We start from the raw sequence: 24,278 nt of genomic DNA, 5'->3' as shown, positions 1-24,278 counted from the left end.
CGCCTGCCATTCCTACCTCGTCATGCCATGTAGCCACATCTGCCTCGTCATGCCATGCTGTCCCGTCTGCCTTGTCATGACATGCTGTCCCGTCTGCCTTGTCATGCCATGCTGTCCCGTCTGCCTCGTCATGCCAAGCTGTCCCGTCTGTCTCGTCATGTCAGGCTGTCCCACCTGCCATGTCAAGCCAAGCCACTATGCCTGCTATGCCTAGTCATGCAGCGCTGCCTTGCCATGTTGCCACATCTGCCCCGCCTTGTCAAGTCAGCACGCCTGTCCCATCATGCCAAGTCACCATGTCCTCCATCCCCTGAGCCTCCCACGGCTCCACCTTCCGATTCTCCCACAGCTGTGCTCACTGGAATTGGAGGAGGAGAAGAAGGACTCCTACTCCCCAGGCACTGCCTGTGTTCATGGCCACGGAGGTTGTTCCCCTGTCACTTCCAGTGTTCACAGCTACGGAGACCATTCTCCTGTTACTGCCAGTGTTCACGGAGACCGTTACCATGTCACTGCCTGTGCTCATGACCATGGAGGTTGTTCCCCTGTCACTGCCAGTGTTAACGGCTACAGAGACCATTCCCCTGTCACTGCCTGTGCTCCTGACCATGGAGGTCATCCCCCTGTCACTGCCTGTGTTCACGGCCACGGAGGTCGTTCCTCTGTCACTGCCAATTTCCACAACCACAGAGATCGTTCCCCTGTCCCTTCCTGTACTTACAGCCACAAAGGCTGTTTCCCCATCAATACCAGTGCCCATGACCACGGAGGTCATTTCCTCGTCACTGTCTGTGCTCCTGACAATGGAGACTATTACCCTGCCGCTGCCTGTGCTCACAGCCACCAAGACTATTCCCCTGTTGCGGCCAATCCCTGAGACTTCCACGGCTCTGCCCTCTGAGCCACTCTCTCCTGACCCTGACCCTGTCCTGTAGCTGCCTCCCAGGCCTCATGACCATGCCTTGTGGCTGCCTCCCAGGCCTCCTGACCCTGCCCTGTGGTCACCCCCAGGCCTCTGGACCCTGCTCCCTTCCTAGAGCCACCACCCAAACCACCAGACCTGATCTCTTCCTGGAAGCCTCTTCTCTGATCACTGGCTCCACCCTGGTCTCCTGCTCCATGCCCTGTCTCGCCAGGCCATGTTCCACGCCCTGTCTCAGCAAGCCAAGTTCCATGCCCTGTCCCGCCAGGCCATGCTCCACGCCCTGTCGTGCCATGCCAAGCTCCACGCCCTGTCTCACCAGGCCACGCTCCACGCCCTGTCTCACCAGGCCATGCTCCACCAGGCCACGGCTCACGCCCTGTCTCGCCAGGCCACGCCTCACGCCCTGTCTCGCCAGGCCATTCTCCACTTCCTGTCTCGCCAGGCCACGCTCCACTTCCTGTCTCACCAGGCCATGCTCCACTTCCTGTCTCACCAGGCCATGCTCCACTTCCTGTCTCGCCAGGCCACGCTCCAGGTCCTGTCTTGCCAGGCCATGCTCCATGTCCTGTCTTGCCAGACCATGCATCAATGACCCCCCCCCCCCTGCTCCATATTGAACTCTATTGTCAGGAGCCACCCCTTGTGGGGGGGATATGTCAAGTTTTCGTGTGTTTTTGTTCATGTCTTTTATTTTGAAAACTAAGTTCCTTGTTCCTGTCATGTGATTTCCTGTTCCTGCCGTGTATTCATGTGTTTTGTTCTTATTGGTTCCTTTTCATGTTACTGTCATGTTACCCTCTTGTTCCACTATGTTTATTAGTCCTGTCTCTTCATTGGTCTATGTTTATGAGTCTTGTTATCAGTTCTGTTTTATCATTGGTTCTTGTTTCATTGCCTTGTTATCATGTTCATTAGTTTAGTCTTGTCATTGGTTGTCTCTGTCTTGTAGTTACCCATGTTCATGTATTTAGCCCTCATGTTTACCATTGTCGGTTGTCAAATATTGTGTTAATGTAACACTGTTTCAAGTCGAGTCGAGTCAAGTAATTTATGTTTGTTTTGTTTTGGATTCACATTTTTGGATACTTCACTCTTCATGTAAATAAACTGCACTTGGGTTCGCACACTTCATCGTCTTCGTCTGCTCCTGTGTCTTCAGCCTGCTTGTTAACTTTATAGTCTGTTGCTATATTAGATATATTTAAAGCAATAGTTCATCCAAAAATCCATGTCTTTTGAAGCGATGCGATCTGTTTTGGGTGAGAACAGACCAAAATGTAACTGCTTTTTCTCTTTAACTACTCAAATTGTTTGGATTACCTTTATGCTGTCTTTACTGTCCTTTTGAGAGCTTAAAAGTGTTGGACCCCATTGACTTGCATTGTATGGACAAGAATATTGCATATCTCCATCAATTGTGTGTTTGAGATGACATAAAGAGTAAATTATGAGAGAATTATTATTTTTGGGTGAACTATTCATTTAAAAACATCTGGAATGCTGTTTGGACCTGCATCCAGGACGTCCATTATCCATTAACTACCATTTTATAATTCCAGAAAATATGTTAGTTTTGTGGCTGTATTTTTACCATCAGTCTAGCAGTATGGAAGAGGTTATGGCGTAATGCTAATTTGCTTGCAAGATACGCTATCAAAAAGCAGTCCTTAATAGTCAAGCAATGACCTAGCATTTTCCTTCCAGGAAGGAAGGAGTACCACAAGAGCACCACACAGAAATAGTGGTGAGAAGAATACCACATATAAATTTGTGCCAGACCAATTCAGCATACTGTAATCCCCCAAATGATCAACTTTAAGGTTTAATGTATTTATGGTTGGTCTCCCAGCCTGGCCAAGCTGGTGTTCAAGCGATAGCTGGTCAGATAAAAGTGCCCAAAACCCCTCTATAATCAACCAACAGACTAACCTGACCAGCAACCCATCTTAAGCTGTTTGTCTTTCTATGCTTATTTTCAGCAGGAATGGTGCTTCATATACCTTGAAACTTATATTTGATATAAAATGAGAATGTTGAATTTGACACCCCTTGAGCAGACTGTTGTTTTGATAGTTCATCAGTGATTGGAATGCAAGTTCTACAGTAACGCCTAAGGTGCGGGAGAGAAAGCAGCTCTCAGTAATAAAGAAGAAAATGTCCGCTTGTCAGAGCTGTAATTTCATCCTCTCTGCCAGCTTCCGGGCTGCTTGGCATGAGCTGAATGCCTCGACTGGACCTCACTGTGCTGTTATAGACACTCACATCACAAGACCCCCTTTTCACTTTCCAAAATAGCCTGTGAGCTAAGGCCTAAACTTTATCACGCAAACATGTGTGTTTATTTATAACTTGTCTTGCAATGATGTGCATTATTGTTGTGTCTGGTTAGACTCAATTAACTTTAGTAAAACTTTGTTCAGCATTCATCCTATTAGAAGCTTCATTCAATTGTATCATAGATCTCTCTCATGACATTTCATGCATGGGCGCAATGAGACACACCTTCATAAACTCACTCAATTGCTGAAAACCAAATGTGGTACATTAGCCAATTGGGAGGCTGGATTCATTCCAAGGCAAAAAAAGCATCTCTGCTCATCCTGGCTATGTTCTGAATAGCATACTACCATAATGCCCTGCAAAGGCAAAACCCAGTAATTACACATTTTTACAAAACAGAGTAATGACCAAAATCTAGATTCTTATACCATGATCTGTCCTGTGACAGACAGATTTGTCTTAACTATGCTAAGATTAATAGAAAACAGAGCGAGACTATTTTATGATCCACATTTGACTGGTCAGAAAATTTTTATTTTTTGTATTGGCGTAGTTGCTGCGTTTTATTATTTATGCAGTATATATATACTGTGCACAGCATGCAAATGTTCTTCGAATTTATGCACAAAATACCTAGAACACATTTTTAATGTGAAGAATAAACCAAAAACTATATCAACCACAATTTTTAACATCAATTTTATCTCATTATTTAGCCTTATAATTTGATCTGAGAGCCAAAAGTTGATTAAAAAGCAAAATAAGCATGGTTTGTTTTATTAATAATTGGGAGATAAGTGGACACCACACTGAATATGCAACACAGTGACATCTATTTTATCTCATTATTTAGCTTATAATTTGATCTGAGTGCGAAAAGTTAATTAAAAAGCAAAATAAGCATTTATTTTTTATTTTTTTTATTAATAAGTGGGGGATAAGTGGACGCCACACTGAATTTAATAAGCAACATAGTGAGATCATGTGAAAGTGGCATACTACGTTTTACAAATTTTTATCGTTCTACATTGCTCAGTTTCATATATTTTTTCTTTTTTTTTTTTTTTTTTTTTTTTTAATTAGTAAGCAGTATACAATACATACTGTGCAGCATGCTAATATTCCATTCCATTCCAACCTTTTTCGCTCTGTACATGCTATGGATGGAAACTGCTCTTAAACGAGCATCTCTGTTCCCAAGCTTAAATTTTAGTTAGTAAAAATAATAACAAATCTGGTCTGGAATACATACTAGAGGGCTTCATCAACCAACTGCTGAGCAGAGAACTATAGCATGTGATTGCCCTGTTGTTAAATGGGATATCAAGCTGAGCTAACGTTCCTGTGCCAGAGACCTACTGAGAAAGATTAGGCCAATCAGACAAAATCCTTTCAAAATGATCCAACAGCCAAGATAAAAATAATAACTCCCTCTCAAAAGGAATTTAAATCTATAATGAATTTATGAAATATAAAAGATAATAATAAAAAAAAAGTAAATAAAACATGTTATTTGAGACAGTACCTACTAATACCTACTCTGAGATCTAGGAAAAATATCTAGCCATTTAGAGGGACTAAGAGTTAATAATTTGTTGTACACAGGTTTATATAGATTATTATTTTTTTTTTATGAATGATGGAATAAAGTAACCCCATATTACACATATTTAAGTATTACCCTGGATTTAAAGCTACACTATGTAACATTTGGTCCTCTAGTGGTTGAATCATAAAACTGCAAGTTACTTGCAGAGGAACATTTTATGTGAGTTGTGATTAGGCACTGCTCTTCTACGCGGATGAATCTCATGGTTTGTGGACTAGGAGATACCTGCAGAGCAGGAGTCCTGAGTTGACATGCTAAATTACAATAATAAACGTAAAGTTTTCTTTGAAAGTAAAGTTAAAATAGAATGATGGGTACACGTTAAACAAATGAATATACATTATTGTGCTATGAAATTGGTACATTTTAAACTTGAGATGAGCATACATTTATGGGGAACTACCTTGTAACTATAGTGGTTTTAGATCTGTTTACACAGGCTAAATCTGCTAAAAGGAAGAAAAAAAATGGTGTGTCCACACACTGATTTATTGCTCCAAAATACTTTATTGGCTTACACTTGCTTGCACCATTAGGTCTTCTGCAGGCAAAAAATAAATAAATAAGTAAATAAAATAAAATAAAATTAAATAAATAATCTGCTAAAAGAACAATGGAAAGTGATAACAACTTGTGCATTTCTGTGACTGAGGTAAAAAAAAAAAAAAAAACTCTAAGATAACAGCGGAAAACACTTTGGGAATCTCAAAACTGCAGCGATGTTATAAAATACTTAGAAGGCATGAATATTAGTCAAAATGTTACAGTAACTTCACCAGAAAAATGAAACTTATAAACACATCACGATTAGTAACACATGAGTAATGATCGATTCATTAAAGCATGACAACCAATTTAAGCTTCAACAACCCTACCAGAAAACATATACAAGCATTATAGCAGGTAAACAACTTTGCCAACAGTTAAAAGCAGTTATAAATCTATTAGGAGAATGATTTCATGCTGGTGCTTAATAGCTGTTGTAAACGGTTCAAAGGAATGAGGAAGCGGGAGATGGCGATTCTGCTCAGGAACGACACTCTTTATTTAAACGAACAAAAACTTGTTCGCATAACAGCGCAACGGTGCAGCTTCAATTCAACTCAAATAGTTCAGGTAAGCACACAGCTCACTCTCTCTCTCGACTGCTGCTGTCTCCTCTCCTTAAAAGCCCCAATCACTCCTCACTGAAGCACAAGACATGTGATAAGCATGAGAGGCAATCATTTTCCACTTATCTCCACACAAGTGGCCACGCCCTCGCCTCCACACAAGTGTTATTGTCTAACGATTTCTGATTATGTACAAGGGGTCAGTGTTTGTCTATTTATGTTCGGCAGTTAGCCCCTAGCAGTAGATGGCTGTAACTACACAAACATTCTACTTTCTTCTAGGGTCCATTCCATAGTAGCCAGTGCCTGATTGATATTGGAGGGCTCTTAAAAGTGGGAAATGGACATATTTTTCCCTGTCTGCTGCCTTACATGTCACAGCTCAGGGTAGTCGCAAGTGTGCATTCTTGTGGTGCCACCAGCCAATTCGATTTATCAGATTGTCAGGCAGTCATTTTCCAGTAGCTCCTGAGTGATTAGTCACATGACATTTACAGCTCAGTTGAAAAAAAAAAAAACTGTTTCTGTAACTAAGTGCCCATGAGCAAAGATGGCATGCAGGTTGTACGTACGTATGTTCTTCTGGGGCTGCATGTGCCAGCTGAGCAACTAACATTGAGTTGAGAATGGCAATGCTAAAGGATAGCTTTCTCCAGGTATTATTAATCTCCTTGAGTGTACATTATTAAATAATTTTCACAGAGACAGATTAAAATGTTTTATGATTAAAATTTCCCTGATATGGCTGTATGAGAAAGACGCCGCTAATTTATTATGCCAACACTAGGCCACTATACTGCTATTATTAAGTACCCACACCTTATATGAGCTCATATTAATGCTGTAAATCAAACATTAATTTTATTGGTAAATTTGTGTTTGCATTGGACCACCCACAGCTATGTTGATCCAGTTCAGTGGTAGTTCATTTAAATTAAAAACATGCAGCATGTAGTCTAGATGGAGGATCGTGAATTGTTAACCATGCTGAATTTATGCAAAGCTACAGTGAAGCTTCTGTTGGCTGGTGTTGGTCAGTGAATGCATACCAGCAAAAATGGGTCAGATTCAAAGTAAGATGGGTCCAGACACCTGAATGCATATAAACTCTAGAGACGAGTAACCGGACCAGTCCACAACAAATGAGTCAATGGACCTCACAGAAGACTCTTAAAGCAGAAACCTCTCTTTCTTTCATCTGCCTGTCTCTTTCTTTCTCTTAACATTAGTACGGGTCCCATTTCAGTCCATTAAAAGAAAAAAGAAGCAAAAAAAAAAAAAAAAACACACTTCAATTTGAGGGTTGAATTGTGGACCATGGGATACGATTATTAGATTAGGTTAATTTGAGACTCTGAAATGTTTGTTATAAAATGACTGATCAAATGCTTGTCTTTAGACTAGATATTTGCTGACTTTTTCATACAATTGTATTGGTCTTCCACTAATTATGAAATGTAAAAAATTTGTTTTGACCATCTACATTCTTGCTTATGCCAAAATATTGTTTACTATATGCGTTTGCTTTCACTGGATTCAAACCTGTATCCCTGTCAGCCAATCTTATACTGTCATGTGCACATACACTTCCCACCGAACTATAGCTCCAACACTTTATGCTTGATATTAGTATTACCCACCAGGTGGCAGAATTTGTCCAACTGAGAAAGCCTTCAGAGACTATGAAGCCTCTTACCATATGCAGCAAATTGTTGTTCTCTGTTTAAGTTCATTTTTAAGAGCCAGATGATCAAGCGAGAAACATCTGTACAGCATGTTCTAAATCCTAGATCCAGAGATGAGCAGGCTGTGCTAACTGATGTCAGCATGCTAATGCTAATATTTATGGGGATTTATGCTAATGCAGTGGTTTAAAGAGGAGATTTCTCCTGGATTAGGGATGTGCAAAACTACATATTTTCAAAATCAACTAGTCAGTGGGTTGTCTAAACAACAATTTTACTTAGCCCTGTATAAGAATATGTGCTAGTGGTTACGTCCAACAGACACTGTTCTGACATGTTCTGAATGAAACAGAACAGATACGTATTTTTATAATTTATGTAGAGTCTGACAATAATTGTTTTGGAATGCATTGTTCAAAGTGGTGGATTTTATTGACCTTGGTAGACCTTATTCACGCTAGTGCATGTCCGGGAAAAAGAGGACGTATGGTCACCCTTCTCTTCAATGGGCTGTACTGCAGTTTAAAGTGTTTTTGGATCGTTCCGTGGAAAAAACATTGATAAAATATCTGTCCAAGAACATTAAGTATACAAAGAATTCTAGAAAACATGAGTTGTGGAAAATCAGATGTGATCTACAGTAGGAACTTTATACAGCTTTATACCGTTTGTGCCATTGAAGAGACAGTAATCTATCCCTCGCAGCCTCGTTGTCATTCCCATTAAAAATAAATAAAATAAAAAATCAAAGATGGCGCTAGTGTGAATAAAGTCAATGCTTTGATGGGTGTAGCAGGAGCAATGACAGGGTAACTAGTTATCCGAAAGCCAAATTTTCAAAAAGAAATGGGATTGACACAACACCCCAGAGAGACTTTTAGGGTGCTGACAATCCAACAAAAGTAGCTACTGTTAGCACGCTAAAGCACAGCATGGTTAAATGCTCAAAACTGAAAACATTATGCTAAAAATCTTTAGAAATTGCATCTCTAAATTCGTCCTAGTAAAAGACTAAAGCTAAAAAGGAAAAATCAATATAAACGTATTAGTCATCTTCACTAATCGGCTGCCGAGCGACTATTCAGCAATTATAACCCATCCCTAGCCTGATTGCCAGTAATAGCTACTGATTAGAGTTTGTCATTCTTTTGATGTTTTGCCAAACAGGTCTGTTTGTTAACGAAACTTGTGCACACACTCGACTACACACCCGTACACTCGTTTAATAGCATGGCCCCATACAGCCCCAGATTTATTACCATCTCTACTTCCTTTCATCTCATCAGGAAATCAGAAGATGGACTCTGATCTCGTGCCGTTTTCCTGGTTTTTACCACTCTAGTTGTCATTAAAACACATAATGACCATTAGGGCAATGGGAAAAGTTTAACTTACATAAGGAAAGACGCCTTTAGGGGTTTCTTAATGTCTTAAGGTTTACTTGTAAATATTTAAACAAAATTTACATATAGATTTATAAACATACTGTAAAGGCCCTGCCAGAGGACCAAGACCTTAGAAATCTGCAAAACTCTGTCACGTGTAATAAACAGGAAGATAAACTATTAAACATTGTATTTATCATACATAAAATCGTTCTGTTGGAGTCTTTGTTCCATTGCCGCAGTGGGTCCCAGCAGAAGACTGGAGCGTTAATCCATGCCCATGTTCACTAGTAGGTTTCCGTGGATAATTAGCAGGCTGCATGTCCCCTCCACAGCCTCTGCTAATTGTTTGTGTTGTCTGGGAAACCTGAGAACCCTCAGCTTGAAACCAGAGCGGCAAAGCAAAGCCAAAATCTATTAAAAAAACACCCTTTTTGTTTGTGACCCATGCGCAAGGATGCAATATCACTTTCCAGTAAGTGGGTACAGAGACACATTCTGAACAGCATAAATAAAACATGGGAGATCAGAATGGGCCACAAGCAGAAAGGTCAAACGATCACTTTGGCCAGTAACTGGACACTACAGGTGGGTCACTGTGGCATCCAGCCCGTCTTGGAGGACAATGGTGCTTTCTAGAGGAGGTCACGCTTGGCTCTCCTCAAGGCTAAGTGATGCCAGGTTGCTTTGGCTGTACCCTAAATTCAGTCCCATGTGATGGAGGAGAGGACAACTTTGATTTCAAAGAGTCAGACATTGTTTTCTACAGTTCTGTTTTCGACTGTCACTGAGCTTGATGTAGTTTTACAATACACTACTGTATTGAATGGTACAATATTATTTTACACTACACTACACTACATTACACTACAGTACTATATTATACTTAAAGGAATAGTTTACCCAAAAATTTAAATTCTGTCATAATTTACTCACTCTTACGTCATCGCAAATTCGTATAACTTTCTTTCTTCCATAGAACACAAAAGATAAAAAATATATGTATAATAATCACACAGGGCTCCAGACAGCGACTAAATGAACATTTTCCCTAACAGTGCGATTAAACTTTGCAAAAGGCCGCACTGGTGCGACTACAAAGTTGGCCGACTCTGTGATTGGATGTTGTCATTTTTTGTAATGCATGAGAAATATAAAATGGCAAACCTTCAAAACGCTAAAGGAAACTGCTCTACCCGGATCAGTCAGCGCGGCTCAATGGACAGATCAGCGCAGATGTGCATTTACACGTGGACGAGTCTCAGGCACTCAGCCGCGCAGATCATCATAAACAGCGCTGCGAGAATGGTTACTATGATCTTATTGCAAATACCACAGTTAAAACTATGGATAAATGTAACTTTCCTTCTGTGTAAATTTTGTTTTCGAATGTTCTCTGGTTGTAGAAAAAGGCTTTGTTTGTCTTCAGATGACTGTATTTTAATCAGCAAGATCCTGATGAAAAGAAACCATAAAAGAAAACTAATTCTCACTGTCACACCGTGTCCTTACCAGATGCGACGCTGCGACAGGCAATAAAAGGTATCTTTTCCATGAGCTTTATTTTCCAACTTTATTTTTCGCAGAGGATGTCACATACATACGGAATACTGTGTTTGACGTCTCGTTCTCTTCAGCCGGAGCCTGTCATAGACACACACACACTGGCTCATTTTGACTTTCTCTTTGCTTCCCTGTACATGGAGATCGACAAAATAGAACTGCGTGAGTGCGTGAACATTAAAAATGGTAATAGATGAATTTTGATGCAATTCATAAAGTAACTTTGGCCTGTGTATGTATGTGATCGTCAGGGTTGGGAGGGTAACTTTTGAAATGTATTCCACTACAGATTACAGAATACATGTTGTAAAATGAAATTTTTTACGTATTCCGTTAGATTACTCAAGGTCAGTAATGTATTCTAAATACTTTGGATTACTTCTTCAGCACTGGTAGATTTTTTCACTTGTTTTGACTATAAAAACTGCCGGTACAGTGAAACAAAATACACATGTTAAAAATACATTGAAAAACCTTAATATCTTATGCAGTGTTGTTTCTAAAACAAGATAAATGTAATTGATCTTGTTTTAAGGATTTTTTTTTATATTTTTACAGGAAAACAATACAAAAATTATTATCAAGAATATGATTTTGCCCTAATATCAAAGGTCTTGCTAGAAAAAAAGAAATTATGATCCAACATAAATTTTCTTTCGTGCCTGGTAACAACACTCAATGTATGCGTGTAGTGCCCGCACAGGGCATAACAATGCAAGGATTGTTCCTCATCTGAATTAAATGGAGGAGGGAAGAAAGCTTGAAGGTGAACCACCTGCACTCTGAAGGGTGTGGTTAGAACCTTAGGCACATAGCCTTTTGTGGGTTTGACAGTGGCTTTTAAAAGACCAGGGCCAAACTCCAGACATGAATTGTCAATTTATAGAGCATGTAAGTCACCGACCCGTTTTACTTAGGCCAGAGCCAGCAGTAATGCTGTCTTAATGGAGAGCATGCGCAAATCAACAGAGTCCAAAGGCTCGAAGGGGGGGGGGCCTGCGTGTGCTTATAGGACCAAAGTTAGGTCCCAAGTCAGAACTGTTGCCGGCTGTGGTGGATTTAATCGTCTTGCTCCTCTAAGGAACTTTGATTACATTTACATTTATGCATTTGGCAGATGCTTTTATCCAAAGCGACTTACAGTGCCCTTATTTCAGGGACAATCTCCCTGGAGCAACCTGGAGTTAAGTGCCTTGCTCAAGGACACAATGGTGGTGGCTGTGGGGATTGAACCAACAACCTTCTGCTTACCAGTTCAGTGCTTTAGTCCACTATGCCACCACCACTCCATTTAAATCATACTTGCCTATTGTGGCGCCGGCTTCAGGTACGTGATACGCAGATATAGTCGCCACATAAACTTTCAGCGTTGACGGAGTGAGTCCTGCGTCTAATCGCTCTTGAAGAAATATGAGAATTTTATGTATGGGTAGTTTACAGGATCTTTGCCACATGAAAGACACCAATCAGTGAACACATTCCATCTTAGCATGTAGAGGCGTCTCTTGGACAGTGCTCTGGTCTGTAAAATGGTGTTCATGACTGAATGCGTCAGTTCTTGTGCATTAAGTGAGCTCCGTTCAGGGGCAACACATGCAGGTTCCACAGCTTGGGCTGGGGATGCCAGATTGTGCCTTGCGCCTGAGAGAGAAGATCCTTCCTAAGCAGTATTTACCATGGTGAGCTGTATAACATCTCTATCATTTCCGGAAACCATGGCTGATTGGGACATTTCAGCACTACCAAGAGAATCGTTTCCTTGTCCTCTCAGACTTTGCATATGACAGAGTGAATTAGGCACACCGGGGAAATGCATATTTGCATTTCGCTGGCCATTTGTGGGCCATTGCGTCTGCTCCCAGCGGTGCTTGGGACAGTGGCTGTTTTCCACTGAGGCAAATAGATCGTTTTCTGCTTTGCCGAATATTTCCCAAATCCTAAGGACAGTTTGAGGATGAAGTCTCCATTCGCCTGGTATAACCCCTTGGCGTGACAACAGGTCCGCACCGTAATTCAGATGGTCTGGGACATATGTCACTCTCAGGGAAAGGAGATGACACTTGCTCCACAGAAGGAGGTGACACGTCAGTCTCATCAATGGCAGTGAATGAATTCCTCCTTGGCGGTTTATATACACCACCACTGTCATGTTGTCTGAGCAAATCAGAACATGATAGTTCTCTATTTCTGACTGAAAAGCCTTCAAGGCTAGGAATACAGCTGATAACTCTAGGCAGTTGATGTGCCATGCCCTCCTCGCACCTGTCGAGGTGCCGGAAGCTGGGCATCCATCACACACCACCCCTCAACTTGTGTTGGAAGCGTCCGAAGTCACCACTTTCCCCCAGACAATCTGCCCCAGCGTGACACCTTGCTGGTAAAAGGCAGGAGCTGTCCAAGGTGCTAGAGCAGCTATACATCAGCAAGATATAGTGATGCACATGCGCCCATGGCGCTAAACATGTTATGACACACGACGCTTGAGCCAGCACTGAAGAGGTCTCATGTGTAAAAGACCTAATGGAATGACCCGCGGATGCCACCACCATAAACCTCAATGCTATTTTAAACAGCTTCAGTGGAAGTGTTCTCCCCAGTTTGAAATGAGATAGACACTGTAGAAAGACCTAAAAACACTTGCTCATAAGGTGCGCATACCCACTCACGGAGTGGAAGCGGGTTCCCAAAAAGGAAATTTGTTGGCTGGGGGAGAGCTTGCTCTTCACCCAGTTGACATTGAGGCCCAAGCTGTTTAGATGCTGAAGCAATAAGTCTCTGTGCTGACATACCAGAGCCTCTGATTGGGCCAGTAACAGCCAATCATCGAGGTAGTTCAAAATGCTCATGCCGCTCAGTTTCAGAGGGGCGAGAACCACACCAATGCACTTTGTGAACATACAAGAAGCCAGAGACAGCCCGAAGGGCAGGACTTTGAATTGATACGCCGTTCCCTCGAACACAAATCTCAAAAACATCCTGTGATGTTGTACAATTTGGGCATGAAAGCACGCATCTTTCAGATCTATCGACGCAAACCAGTCGTGTGGGCGGACGTTCGATAAGATCCTTTTCTTCACTTGGCTCGCTGTGCATGACACCACGGAGACTCAAAGCATGGGAGGCTCATGCCACTCTCCGCGATTAACGCACAACTTACCACTCGACCCATTGAGAGCGAGAACCCCTAATCGCAACCAAGAGGAGGTTACCCCAAATTTAGTAATCGTTTTGAATGGGCACTTTACAAGTGCACGATTCAAATGTCTCAGATCTAGGATTGTCCGAAGCCCACCATCTTTCTTTGGGAAAAGAAAATAGTGGCTATAAAACCCTTTTGGGGTTTGACAATTTGGAACAACCTCTATCGCGTTTTTCGCGAGGTGATTGTGTATTTCTGCTCGTAACACTGGCGCGTCTTCAGACAAAACCGTCGAAGACAGAATGCCGTTGAAACGTGACGGCCAGCGTGCAAATTGCATCAGATACCCATGTTCGATTATTTTTAGCACCCAATCTGAAATACCCATAAGGGTTCGCCACGTGTCCACATAATGGGACAAAGGGGAATTTGGTTAGTTCATTGTATGATATAATGTGGCGCTCGCCAGTGGGAAGCAGATGTGCACAAAGTGTGGGCTTTGAAGAGGAAAAGAGCTCTTTATTGAGAATGTGTGAGCGTCTCGTGCATGTGCAGTGAGCACTGTATTCTTTTTTGCATTTATTGCATGTTTTACTGCATTCATACAAATGTGAGACACAGAAACAGCTTTTTGAACAATATTGTGAACAGCAGTATTCCTTTCCCAACAACCAGCAGTAGGGAGATGGGGAACAGTGTTGTGTGTCTCCAACTGAGCCTTCTTCAGAGCAGACCCGTAGGGAACAGCAAGCTCTGCATTCTGCTTCAAAGGGCTGTGCCCGTCAGGAGCGCTTTTGCTGTGCGTGGGATTTTGTTCTGCTTGCACGAGGCGGGCGCTGATATGGCTGCTTCAGTTTGGGCCACCGTTGGCTCAGCAGTGACAGGTGGCAGAGCTGAGGCAGTGGGCATGGGGCTTTTTGCTGGGTGCTGAATCGAAAGAGAGTGGGAGCGAGCCAGCTGTAAAATGTTACTCCGTTTTGGCATAAAATGTCTCATAGCCTGTGATTGTTGCTGAATCGTGACATAACACTCAGCAAACTTATCCACAGAGCCGCTGAAGAGGCTGGCTGGTGACACTGGAGCATCCAACAAAACGGCTTTTTCCTTGTCATGCATGTCTGTGAGTGTCAGCCAGATGTGACGATCCAGAACTACCAGGTTGCCCATTGACTTGCCAATGGCCTGTGCAGTAACTTTCGTGGCACGCAGCACTAAATCCGTAGTGGTGCGGAGCTTTTTGAATGTCTCTGGGTCATGCCTTGCTCATGCTTTTGTTTGAGGAGCTTGGATTGAAAGACCTGGAGCACCGCCATTGTGTGGAGTGCTGAACCAGCTTGGCCCGCCGTTGAGTATGCTCTTCCTGCCAGTGTGGACGTCAGTCAACAGGGCTTGGAAGGATGAATGGGGTGTGATTTCCACACCCTACTACTCGCTGGGCAGAGGTGTGCCGCTACCGTCTCCTCCACAGGGGGTAGTTGGGCATAACCATTTTCTTCCCCGTGATCCACATTAGAGAGGATGTAATCACTGCATGGGCGAGCTGAATAGTGCATGCGCCAGGATTTTGATAAGTCATTATAAACTTCAGGGAAGAACGGGCAGATCTACGAGACATGGTCGCTTGATGGTGTCCGGGCTGCAGGAACCATTCATCAAGGCGAGATTGTGTAGGTTCCACTGGAGGAGACCACTCGATATCGAGCTCTTTGACCGCCTTTGAAAGGACATGAAGCATCTCCTTATCAGTGGCGTATATACACTCCTCATCCTCGCTGGGGAGAGGGGCAGTAGTATTATCCACTGACCACTCGCCTGACGCAGCAAGAGACATGACATAGTCATCAACCCCAGCGTCAGAACCACTGAACGAGATGAGGCCATACGAGGGCCAGAGCTCGTCACGCACAAAATATCTGCATAGACGTGTTGCATGGAGATTGAGGGGCTCAGTGGCTGTGTGCCAGCATGAGATCCTCCTTAAATTCATCCTGCTCGACCTCGCGGCCCCGCTGCGCCTTCTTGTGTGACCCCTCGGGTATCACAGAAGAGGCAGGTGGGAGGGCACGCGAGGCTGAATCGTCCCGCAGCGTCTTGTGACTCATGCCCTCACAGTGAGGGCAGTCTGTCTCAATGAGAGCTGACTCTGCGTGGGTGCGGCCCTGACAGAGAATGCAGCTCTCATGTTGGTCTAATGGCAGGATATGTCTCTCGCACAAGAAACACTTATGGAACGACATCTTTAAAATGACGCGAACACGTAAGCGATTCTTTTATATATATATATATATACACACACTTTATACAGTATGTGTATTTATACACACAATATATAATAAAAATCTTTGTAAGGATACACAACACCTGCCAAAGCACTGCGGGGAATCAGGATGCTGAAGCGGCCCATTCACCAGCGAAGCATCAAGTGGCGAGGCGGAGTAATGTTCGCAGGAGCACTGCAGGGGAGCGGAGAGTCTTCTCGTTGCCGTAAAGATTCCACCTGCTGAGTTGTGTAGTCGATAGCGAAGCAGTAGAGGGCTTCTTAACGAGAGATGAATCGCTGTCTTGAAGGAAGATAATTCTGAGGAATGGTGTTTGTGCACCTGCTTTTATTAGATGTTAAAAATAACCTTACTGTTGTTGATACAATTAAATTTACATCTGCATCCAACTCAAAATCAATGATGTAATGTAGAATGAGCATTTTAGTGGGACAAAATATGCAATATTTTGGTCTTTTCACTTATTTTTGAAATATATGAACAGTATCACTTTTATTATTAGTTTCTGTCTTTGCATTTTCATTTTATAGGCCCCAGATATAGTCCTCCTGTTCATCAATAAAAGGTTGAGAACCACTGATCTAAAAGATGTAAAAATAATAGTAATTGAGATCAGAAAAGCGCTTCCGATAGAGTGTCAGAGATCTGTGGACTACTACGGCAACCATGCTTGACGAATGGAAAGTATCATTTTGCCATTCGAATTGCTGGAGGCATGATTTTGAAAGCATCTGATGTCAGTGTTCCTTAGCCGAGCACCTTGCCAGCTGTTTTAAACTTGAATGCCGTGGTCGACTGAAGCGTTGAACAAGGGAAATATGTCAGAAGAATGAGACCGTTAATGCTAGGAACTGAATTGTAATTTAGATCTATATATATGGCCTATATATATTATTTAATAATATATAATATTTTATTTTATACCGGAATAAGATATTTTATTTTCTATCATACCAGAATATTTCCTGGTAGCCAGATCTAAGGAATTGAAACAGAAATAGTAAAATGGAGAATGGGAATGGGGCGAAGTAAGTAGCCCTTCTCCACCTTCTTGAATTAGTTTATCTACCACATAGGCTCCTGTTTTGACGAGTATTATTATTATTATTTTATTTAGTGCCCAACTGATTTATCGGTCTTCCGATATTTTCGGCCAATATTAGCCTTTCACCGATATATCGTATCGGCGTATATGTTTTCCAATATGTGCAGATATGAAAAAAAAAAAAATTTTCAGAACATATAATGCAGAAAACAATGCTTGGGGTGATTTAGAATAGTGTCATAATATAGTTTGTCCAGCAGAGCGCACTCCGACTCCATTGTTTACAGAACTGAGCTGACGGTGGTTTTTCTGATAGTGCAGAGTTAAGCGGTGTCTTCACGGTAAGTTGCTAACTAGTTTATGAAATACATACTGGACAGTTAATAAACAATGACCCCATCATTTTCAATGTAAATGAAATATAACAATATATTTGTTATTCAATATAACTAATATAACATTAACACTGTCCCTGACAACCATGTTACTCATGTTTATCACATCTGTTTGCTATGTTTGCCAGCTATAGTTTGTCAGTGCAGTCAGTAATGCAGCAGATTGAAAGGTAAATTTCAGAGCATCATTTTGCAGCTCAGCAGACAACGGTGCAGTGGTGGATTGTGTCTGTTGAGTGTTGATTTCATGCTATGTTGTTGAGACGCAATGCTGGAAAATAAATAAACAACATCTGTCTTTTACTCTCCATGACAACGAGCTTATAGCTAACTAGCTAACCGCATAGCTACTTTCATACCTTGACAGCTGAGTGGAAGCTAATGTGTAAACATGTATTCACCAAACTGTTTTTTTCAGGATTTGCAATTTGGTACCCCCTTCAACCAAACAATTCCAGTCATTGCATTTATAAAATGTAATATTTAAAAGTCTGGTTTTCCACTGTTGAAAGTTTCCAGTGAACTTGTATAGCAGAATATGGTGTAACGCAGCTGCCGCTGTTTATCTCTTGACTCAGCAGGTGTAAATGCATATTGACTGGCAGTGTTAAATTAGTCAGCATTTGACTGATACTAAACAGTACTACTGATGTTTATTTAACTATTTATTTTATTTTGTATTTATTCTTTACTTAAATTGTCAGCCATTGACTGATACTAAACATACAGTACTGATTTTTATTTAGCTATAATTTTAATTTATTCTTTATTTAAATGGTCAGCATCTGACTGATACTGAACATACAGTACTGATGTTTATTTAGTTATTTATTGTATTTTTATTAATTATTTTCTCAGTGTTCATTTCTAGAATTTGTTGACAATGTATAATAATAATGTCAAATATTCTTTGATAAAAACCTTTGCATAATCATATCGGTGTAAAATTGGTGCAAAATCCACATAGAAAAGGTCTATTTCCATTCCATCTAAAAAATTAACTATATCGGCCACCAAATCAGTATCAGTCTCAAAAATCCTATACCGGGTGGGCTCTAATGTTATTCTATTTAAGTGTAAATGCATCTGGCTGTTCAAGCCATATATGTAACTCATGTGTTATACAGATCGGAGTGGTGCACACACAAGACATAGCCTACTGTACGATACTCGTAATCTTCTGCAGCTATGTATTTCAGAGCGTGCTCAAATGAGGGGTTACTAGAGGTTACTTGCTGTAATATGCATGCTCTTAAAATGCACAGTTTTGCCTGTATTTATCTAACATATTAGCTCACTATTAAACAGTTGTAAAGGTATTACATGGTAGTAATGTAGGTAGTAGTACAAAGGTATTACCAGAATCTTTTCTTCCATGCTTCAACCTCTAGAATTGATCAACAGTAGACAGTAAGGCGCTTGATAGACACTAAGCCTGAGCAGGCCTCTCCTAGCAACAGCATAAAACTAAAGAAACATTATCCATTCACTCTTGCAGAGTATGCAGCTTTGCTTTGAAAGTTGTTCAGGAAAGAAAGCCCTCAGGCATTAATCTGTAACTGCAGGCTGCAGTAATGCTGGGTGATGTGGAATCCATTTAATTTGGGGAAAGTGTGCTCAACAATTTCTACTGCTGGATGTCAAAACTCAAATCTGAGAACATGTTCTTTTGCACACTTCATCATGAAGGCTTTTTTGGTCACAACCATCGGTTTGTTGAATGTGTTTAACCTAATAATAATTTTAATTAAGGCTTTTTAAATGTATACCCTACTTTGAGTGCCTTGGACTACTAGTTAAGTATCTGAGTAGTATGAACATTCTGTTAAACATTTCTTTTGTGTTCCATGGAAGAAAGAATGTGATATGGGTTTGAGATGTCATAAATGAGTTAAAGATGGCAGAATTTTCATTTTTGGACTAATTTCTTCAATCTCCAAAGAATTGCCAACTCACAAACCCTATACAGTGAAAAATGGTTCTTAGAACTGAACCTAAGAATCTTTAATTTTAAGAGTCTAGCGATAAATACTTGCTACCAAAATCAGTCAAGAAAAAAAGAAATGGAACAGTTGGTCTCTTGTTACAAAGAGATAATAGTTAATATGCAGACAAATTACATCCACCTGTTCCTGAGTCCATAACCACTGATGTCTCTCATAATATATCCTAAATCAATTGCAGGATGGGTGAGCAGACAGAGAGAGTCAGTAATGCTGTTATTGATGACACTGATGTGAATATTTGTAAGCTGATAAGCCTCTTTCTCTCTCTCTCTCTCTCTCTCTCTCTCTCTCTCTCTCTCTCAGAAAGCATACAACATTGAGCAGCAGAGTGTGAAAAACGGAAAACACCAGAATGGAGTGGGTAAGTCTACACTCACATGTCCTAGAGAACAATGAAAGCCACCGAACAGCCCTGCAGAGGAACAATGCAGTGTTGCCTCGGCTCCTGCTTTACGTGAATGTCTTTGACCTTGTTTCTTGACACGTCACAGCTGGGTCAAAAAGGCTTCCGAAGTTCCAGCAATGCTTCCTGACGTAAAACAATACAAATGTGTCGTGCCATTGACCCTTGAAAAGACTCTTTAAATGGATAGTTCACCTTAAAATGAAAATACTGGTATAATTTTCTACCCCTTATGTCATTCCAAACCCATATAACGTTTTTGTCTGTCAAACACGAATGGAATATTTATATATATTTTTATATAAATGTATTGGTGACTCTTTTTTTATGCAATTACAATTCGAAATGGAGCTGTCAAGCTTCAAAAAGGGTGAGAAAATGACGAGAGAATTTTAATTTTTTAGGGAGAGATATTCCATCAAAAAGAAAACATTGCAAAAACAGTTCAGAAAAAACTCACATGATCTAGGGCTGGGTGGTATGATGGTATATGCCATGCAATGGTATAAAAGTGTCAACCAGTAGAGATTTTGCTATATACTGTAATTTAGTTTATACCGCAGTAGATAGATGCACACGGCGTCCTGTATTATGTTATTTACAGTAGAGAGGGACAAAGAAACATGGTGTTGAACAAAAAATATATGTTATAATGTTATAATTAATACAGAATTAAACTGATATGCAGTCATCTATTTATTAAAGATGGTAATAAATAGATGACTGCATATCAGTTTAATTCTGAATTAATTATAACATTATAATATATATTTTTTGTAGCTTCAATTGTGGCTTATCCAATAAAAATTCAGAATCAGAACTATCCATTGTATAATATTAGTTGTACTGTTTTGAGTCCTCTGTTTTTAACTCAAGTGTTACATAATGTGAAGCAGCTGTTTTTGCACTGATGCCTGATGTATAATTGGTAATGATTGGTTTTTGTCCATTAAGTTAAGATGAGATGAAGTACCTTTCAATTGTAAAGTATTTAATTCACTCGATTATCCAAAAATAGGCAGTACCACATGGTTATTCAATGTCAAACAAAAACCATTATAGTGTGATATAGATACTGTTACTGTAATATAAAGTAACTCATACTGTGATGTATGATTTTAATTACAACCAACCAACCTCTAATATAATCATCTTGGCATGCATAATTTATAATTCTTGTCTTATATAACTAACAAATGGCCATAGAAGGACTATGTCCAGTGAAATGAGTCAATGTTTCATATGTAATCACTAATGTAAACATGACCATTGCATGTTTGTTTGTTTTCAATTGCTTAGTTTTGTAAGTTTGTGTGAGGGATGAAAGCTTCTAGATAGACTGATGATTAATGTGAGATTTAGCGGGAGAGAGAGTGAGAGAGCAAGAGAGAGAGAGAGAGAGAGAGAGAGAGAGAGAGAGAGAGTGAATAGGCCCTTCACTAATCATATCAGCTCCTGACTTCTATAAGAGAGAGAGAGAGAGAGAGAGAGAGAGAGAGAGAGAGAGAGAGAGTAAAAAAAGTGTTGGGAGTTGAGGAAGGGTGTGGCTTAGGAATGGCCAGTGGTCATGTGACTGTTTACACTCTGAGAGGAGGCATGTGTCTGAGAGAGCAGCAGAACCTTAGGGGAAACAGCCCTCACAAAAACATCTAGGATCTCATACATGCATACATGCATGAAAAGGAAACACCAGGATGGACCAGAGAGTTGCACACAGTTTGTACCCCCCTGAGGGCCAGCCCAGCAGACCCAGAGATGTCCTTGTAAAGTCAGGTAAGAGAGATAGAGACTATCTGAGATTACAGGATGCTGTTCTAATGATGCTTAGTTCAAAGACAAAACTTTAACTAAGCATCTAGAATACCAAGAATCAGGGTGCTTTCCATCTTTGTGATAGATTGTGGATTAAAATGATAGATATATTTTAGCCAAAATTTTGTTTCTGTTAGCGCTTGTTGTAACAACTAATTGTAACAATTAAATTGTTCAATGTCAACTATACAGATAGATTTACAACGTGATTGCTGTACATGCTTTTCAAAAACACTCTGATTTCTACCTCCTTCACACACAAAAAACAAAATTTTCTGTTTCCAAAGGAATACAGAATGTTTTTGAGAGCAAACTATTCATATCATCTAAAAGAAAAACTAAGAATGGCAATGCAAATGAAGCACATAAAAGACACTTGAAGAAATCAGTTCAGTGAGATTAGGAAGAGAGAAAGAGAGAGCGGAGACATGCTTGCTCTGGGCATAGTGCCCAACTTGGTGCACAGCGAGCCTACAGACTTCATTGACCAATAGGAATTCACTACTTGCCATTCAAATAACAAAATAGCTCCTTTGAATGGAATTATAGAAACATACACGAAGGTAGAATTCTAAACTCAACAACTCCTGCACGTCTTGTGCCGATTCATGGCAGATCTTATTGCAATTTTGATCTTAGCTTTCTATTGAGTGTAGTTTTTGTAGACTGATGATAGATCACAAACATAAATCAATATCCCTGCATCCTATTGACAGTCTTTCACAATTTTGTTGAAGTAATGTTTTACTGGCAGTATCTGGCCTTGTGTTTGTTTTAGCTGAAAAGCACAAGGTCCACAATACATTTCTGACCAACCATGATCAACACCAATAAACCCTGCTGTGTGTATTTGAACAGTTATCTTAAATCATCCAGCTCTGTAGGAATACCAAACACGCCTTTTACCAACATATCCTGGAAGTCTATTAATTTATTAAGACTTTTGCCCCACTAAGCTATGAGAATTAAACCTTAAATCTGAATTTTGGATGTTTTTTGGAAGTAATTCTATTCTATTCTATTCTAGTCTATTTTACACAAAGTTATGGGTCATTAAGTCAGTAAACTGGTCTAATGGCCAAAAATGGCCCATAAAAAATAAATCCCTTTATCTCAGAGAACTGAGGTTACATACGTAACCGAGACGTACCCTTACGATTCAGTTCACTCGAAATTGCATCATGCTGATACACATGGGAAAACAAGTCCCATCACGCTGCACTACACAACATAACCCTCCCAGAGAAGGATACCGAAGCATAATACTCAAAAGAACATGACGCCACAGTCCTGCGGGATGGCGACTGACATGAGTATGCATGAAAGTATGAAAGGTGTGGATAAAACCATAGGCACATAGCCTTTTCTAGGTTTGATGGTGGCTTTTAAAAGACCCGGACCAAACTCCAGAGCCAGCAGTAATGTGGTCTTAAGAGAAAGCACACGCAATTCAACTTTGTCCAAAGGCTCAAAGGGGGCCCTTCGAGCGCTTTTAGGACCAAAGTTAGGTCCCAAGTCGGGACTGTAGCCGGGCGAGAGGGATTTAGCTGCCTCGCACCCCTAAGGAACTTTATGATCAAATCATGTTTGCCTATAGAAGTGCCGGCTTCAGGTGCATGATATGCAGATATAGTCGCTACATAAACTTGACGCGTTGATGGAGTGAGTCCTGCATCCAGTCGCTCTTGAAGAAATGTAAGAATTTCAGGTATGGGGCAGTTCACTGGGTCTTTGCTGTGTAAAAAGCACCAATTAGTGAAAACATTTCATTTCAGTGCATAAAGGCAACTCTTAGATGGAGCTCTAGCCTGTAAAATGGTGTTCATAACCAACTGGGTCAGTTCTGGGACGTTTAGCGTGCTCTGTCCAGGGAACATACATGTAGGTTCTACAGCCCAAGTCTGATGCCAGATTGTGCCCTGCACTTGAAAGAGGAGATCCCTTTTCTCATGGAGAGCCATCCAGAATCTCTACCATTTCTGGAAACCAGGACTGATTGGGCTACTTCGGTGCAACCAATAGAAATGTTTCCTTGTTCTTTCGGACTGTGTGAAGGAGGCACACTGGGGGAAACACGTATTTGTGTTTCGCAGGCCATTTGTAGGCCATTGCATCCACTCCTAATGGAGCTTGGGACTTGGAGTACCAGCCAAATCCTCAGGGCAGTCAGAGGATGAAGTCTTCATTTACTCGGCATCGCTCCTTTGCGTGACAACATGTCCGCACCGTAATTCAGATGACCTGGGACATATGTTGCCCGCAGGGAGAGGAGATGGCACTCACTCCACAGGAGGCGGCGACACGTCAGTCTCATTGGCAGGGAACTAATTCCGCCTTGACAGTTTATGTATGCCACAACTGTCATGTTGTCTAAGTGAATTAGAACATAATAATTAGCTATTTCGGGTTGAAAAGCCTTCAAGGCCGACAGCTCCAGGCGATTGATGTGCCACGCCCTCCTCGCACCTGTCCAGGTACCGAAGGCTGGGCATCCATCGCACAATGCACCCCAACCTGTGTTTGAAGCGTCCGTAGTCACCACTTTCTCCATGAAAACCTGCCCCAGCATGACACCTTGCTGGTAGAAACCAGGAGCTGTCCAAGGTGCTATAGCAGCTAGACAGCAGCGAGATATAGCAA

The 24,278-nt window shown here is 41.1% G+C and overlaps 1 protein-coding gene across 2 annotated transcripts in view; it reads left to right on the top strand.

The window, feature by feature from the left end:
* LOC127427953 (protein FAM107B-like) overlaps positions 1 to 24,278 on the top strand; it is a 59,314-nt gene that overhangs the window by 6,058 nt on the left and 28,978 nt on the right. The window contains exon 2 of one of the 2 annotated variants that reach the window (XM_051675928.1): positions 19,727 to 19,784. In XM_051675928.1, the coding sequence (XP_051531888.1) occupies positions 19,727 to 19,784 (58 nt within the window). Of the gene's footprint in view, positions 1 to 19,726; positions 19,785 to 21,412; positions 21,600 to 24,278 lie in introns of those variants that run through there. The other variant, XM_051675929.1, reaches the window with a different exon arrangement.

Source organism: Myxocyprinus asiaticus, chromosome 37, assembly GCF_019703515.2.
Source record: "Myxocyprinus asiaticus isolate MX2 ecotype Aquarium Trade chromosome 37, UBuf_Myxa_2, whole genome shotgun sequence".
NCBI lineage: Eukaryota > Metazoa > Chordata > Actinopteri > Cypriniformes > Catostomidae > Myxocyprinus > Myxocyprinus asiaticus.
This window is presented reverse-complemented; position numbering and strand designations above follow the sequence as displayed.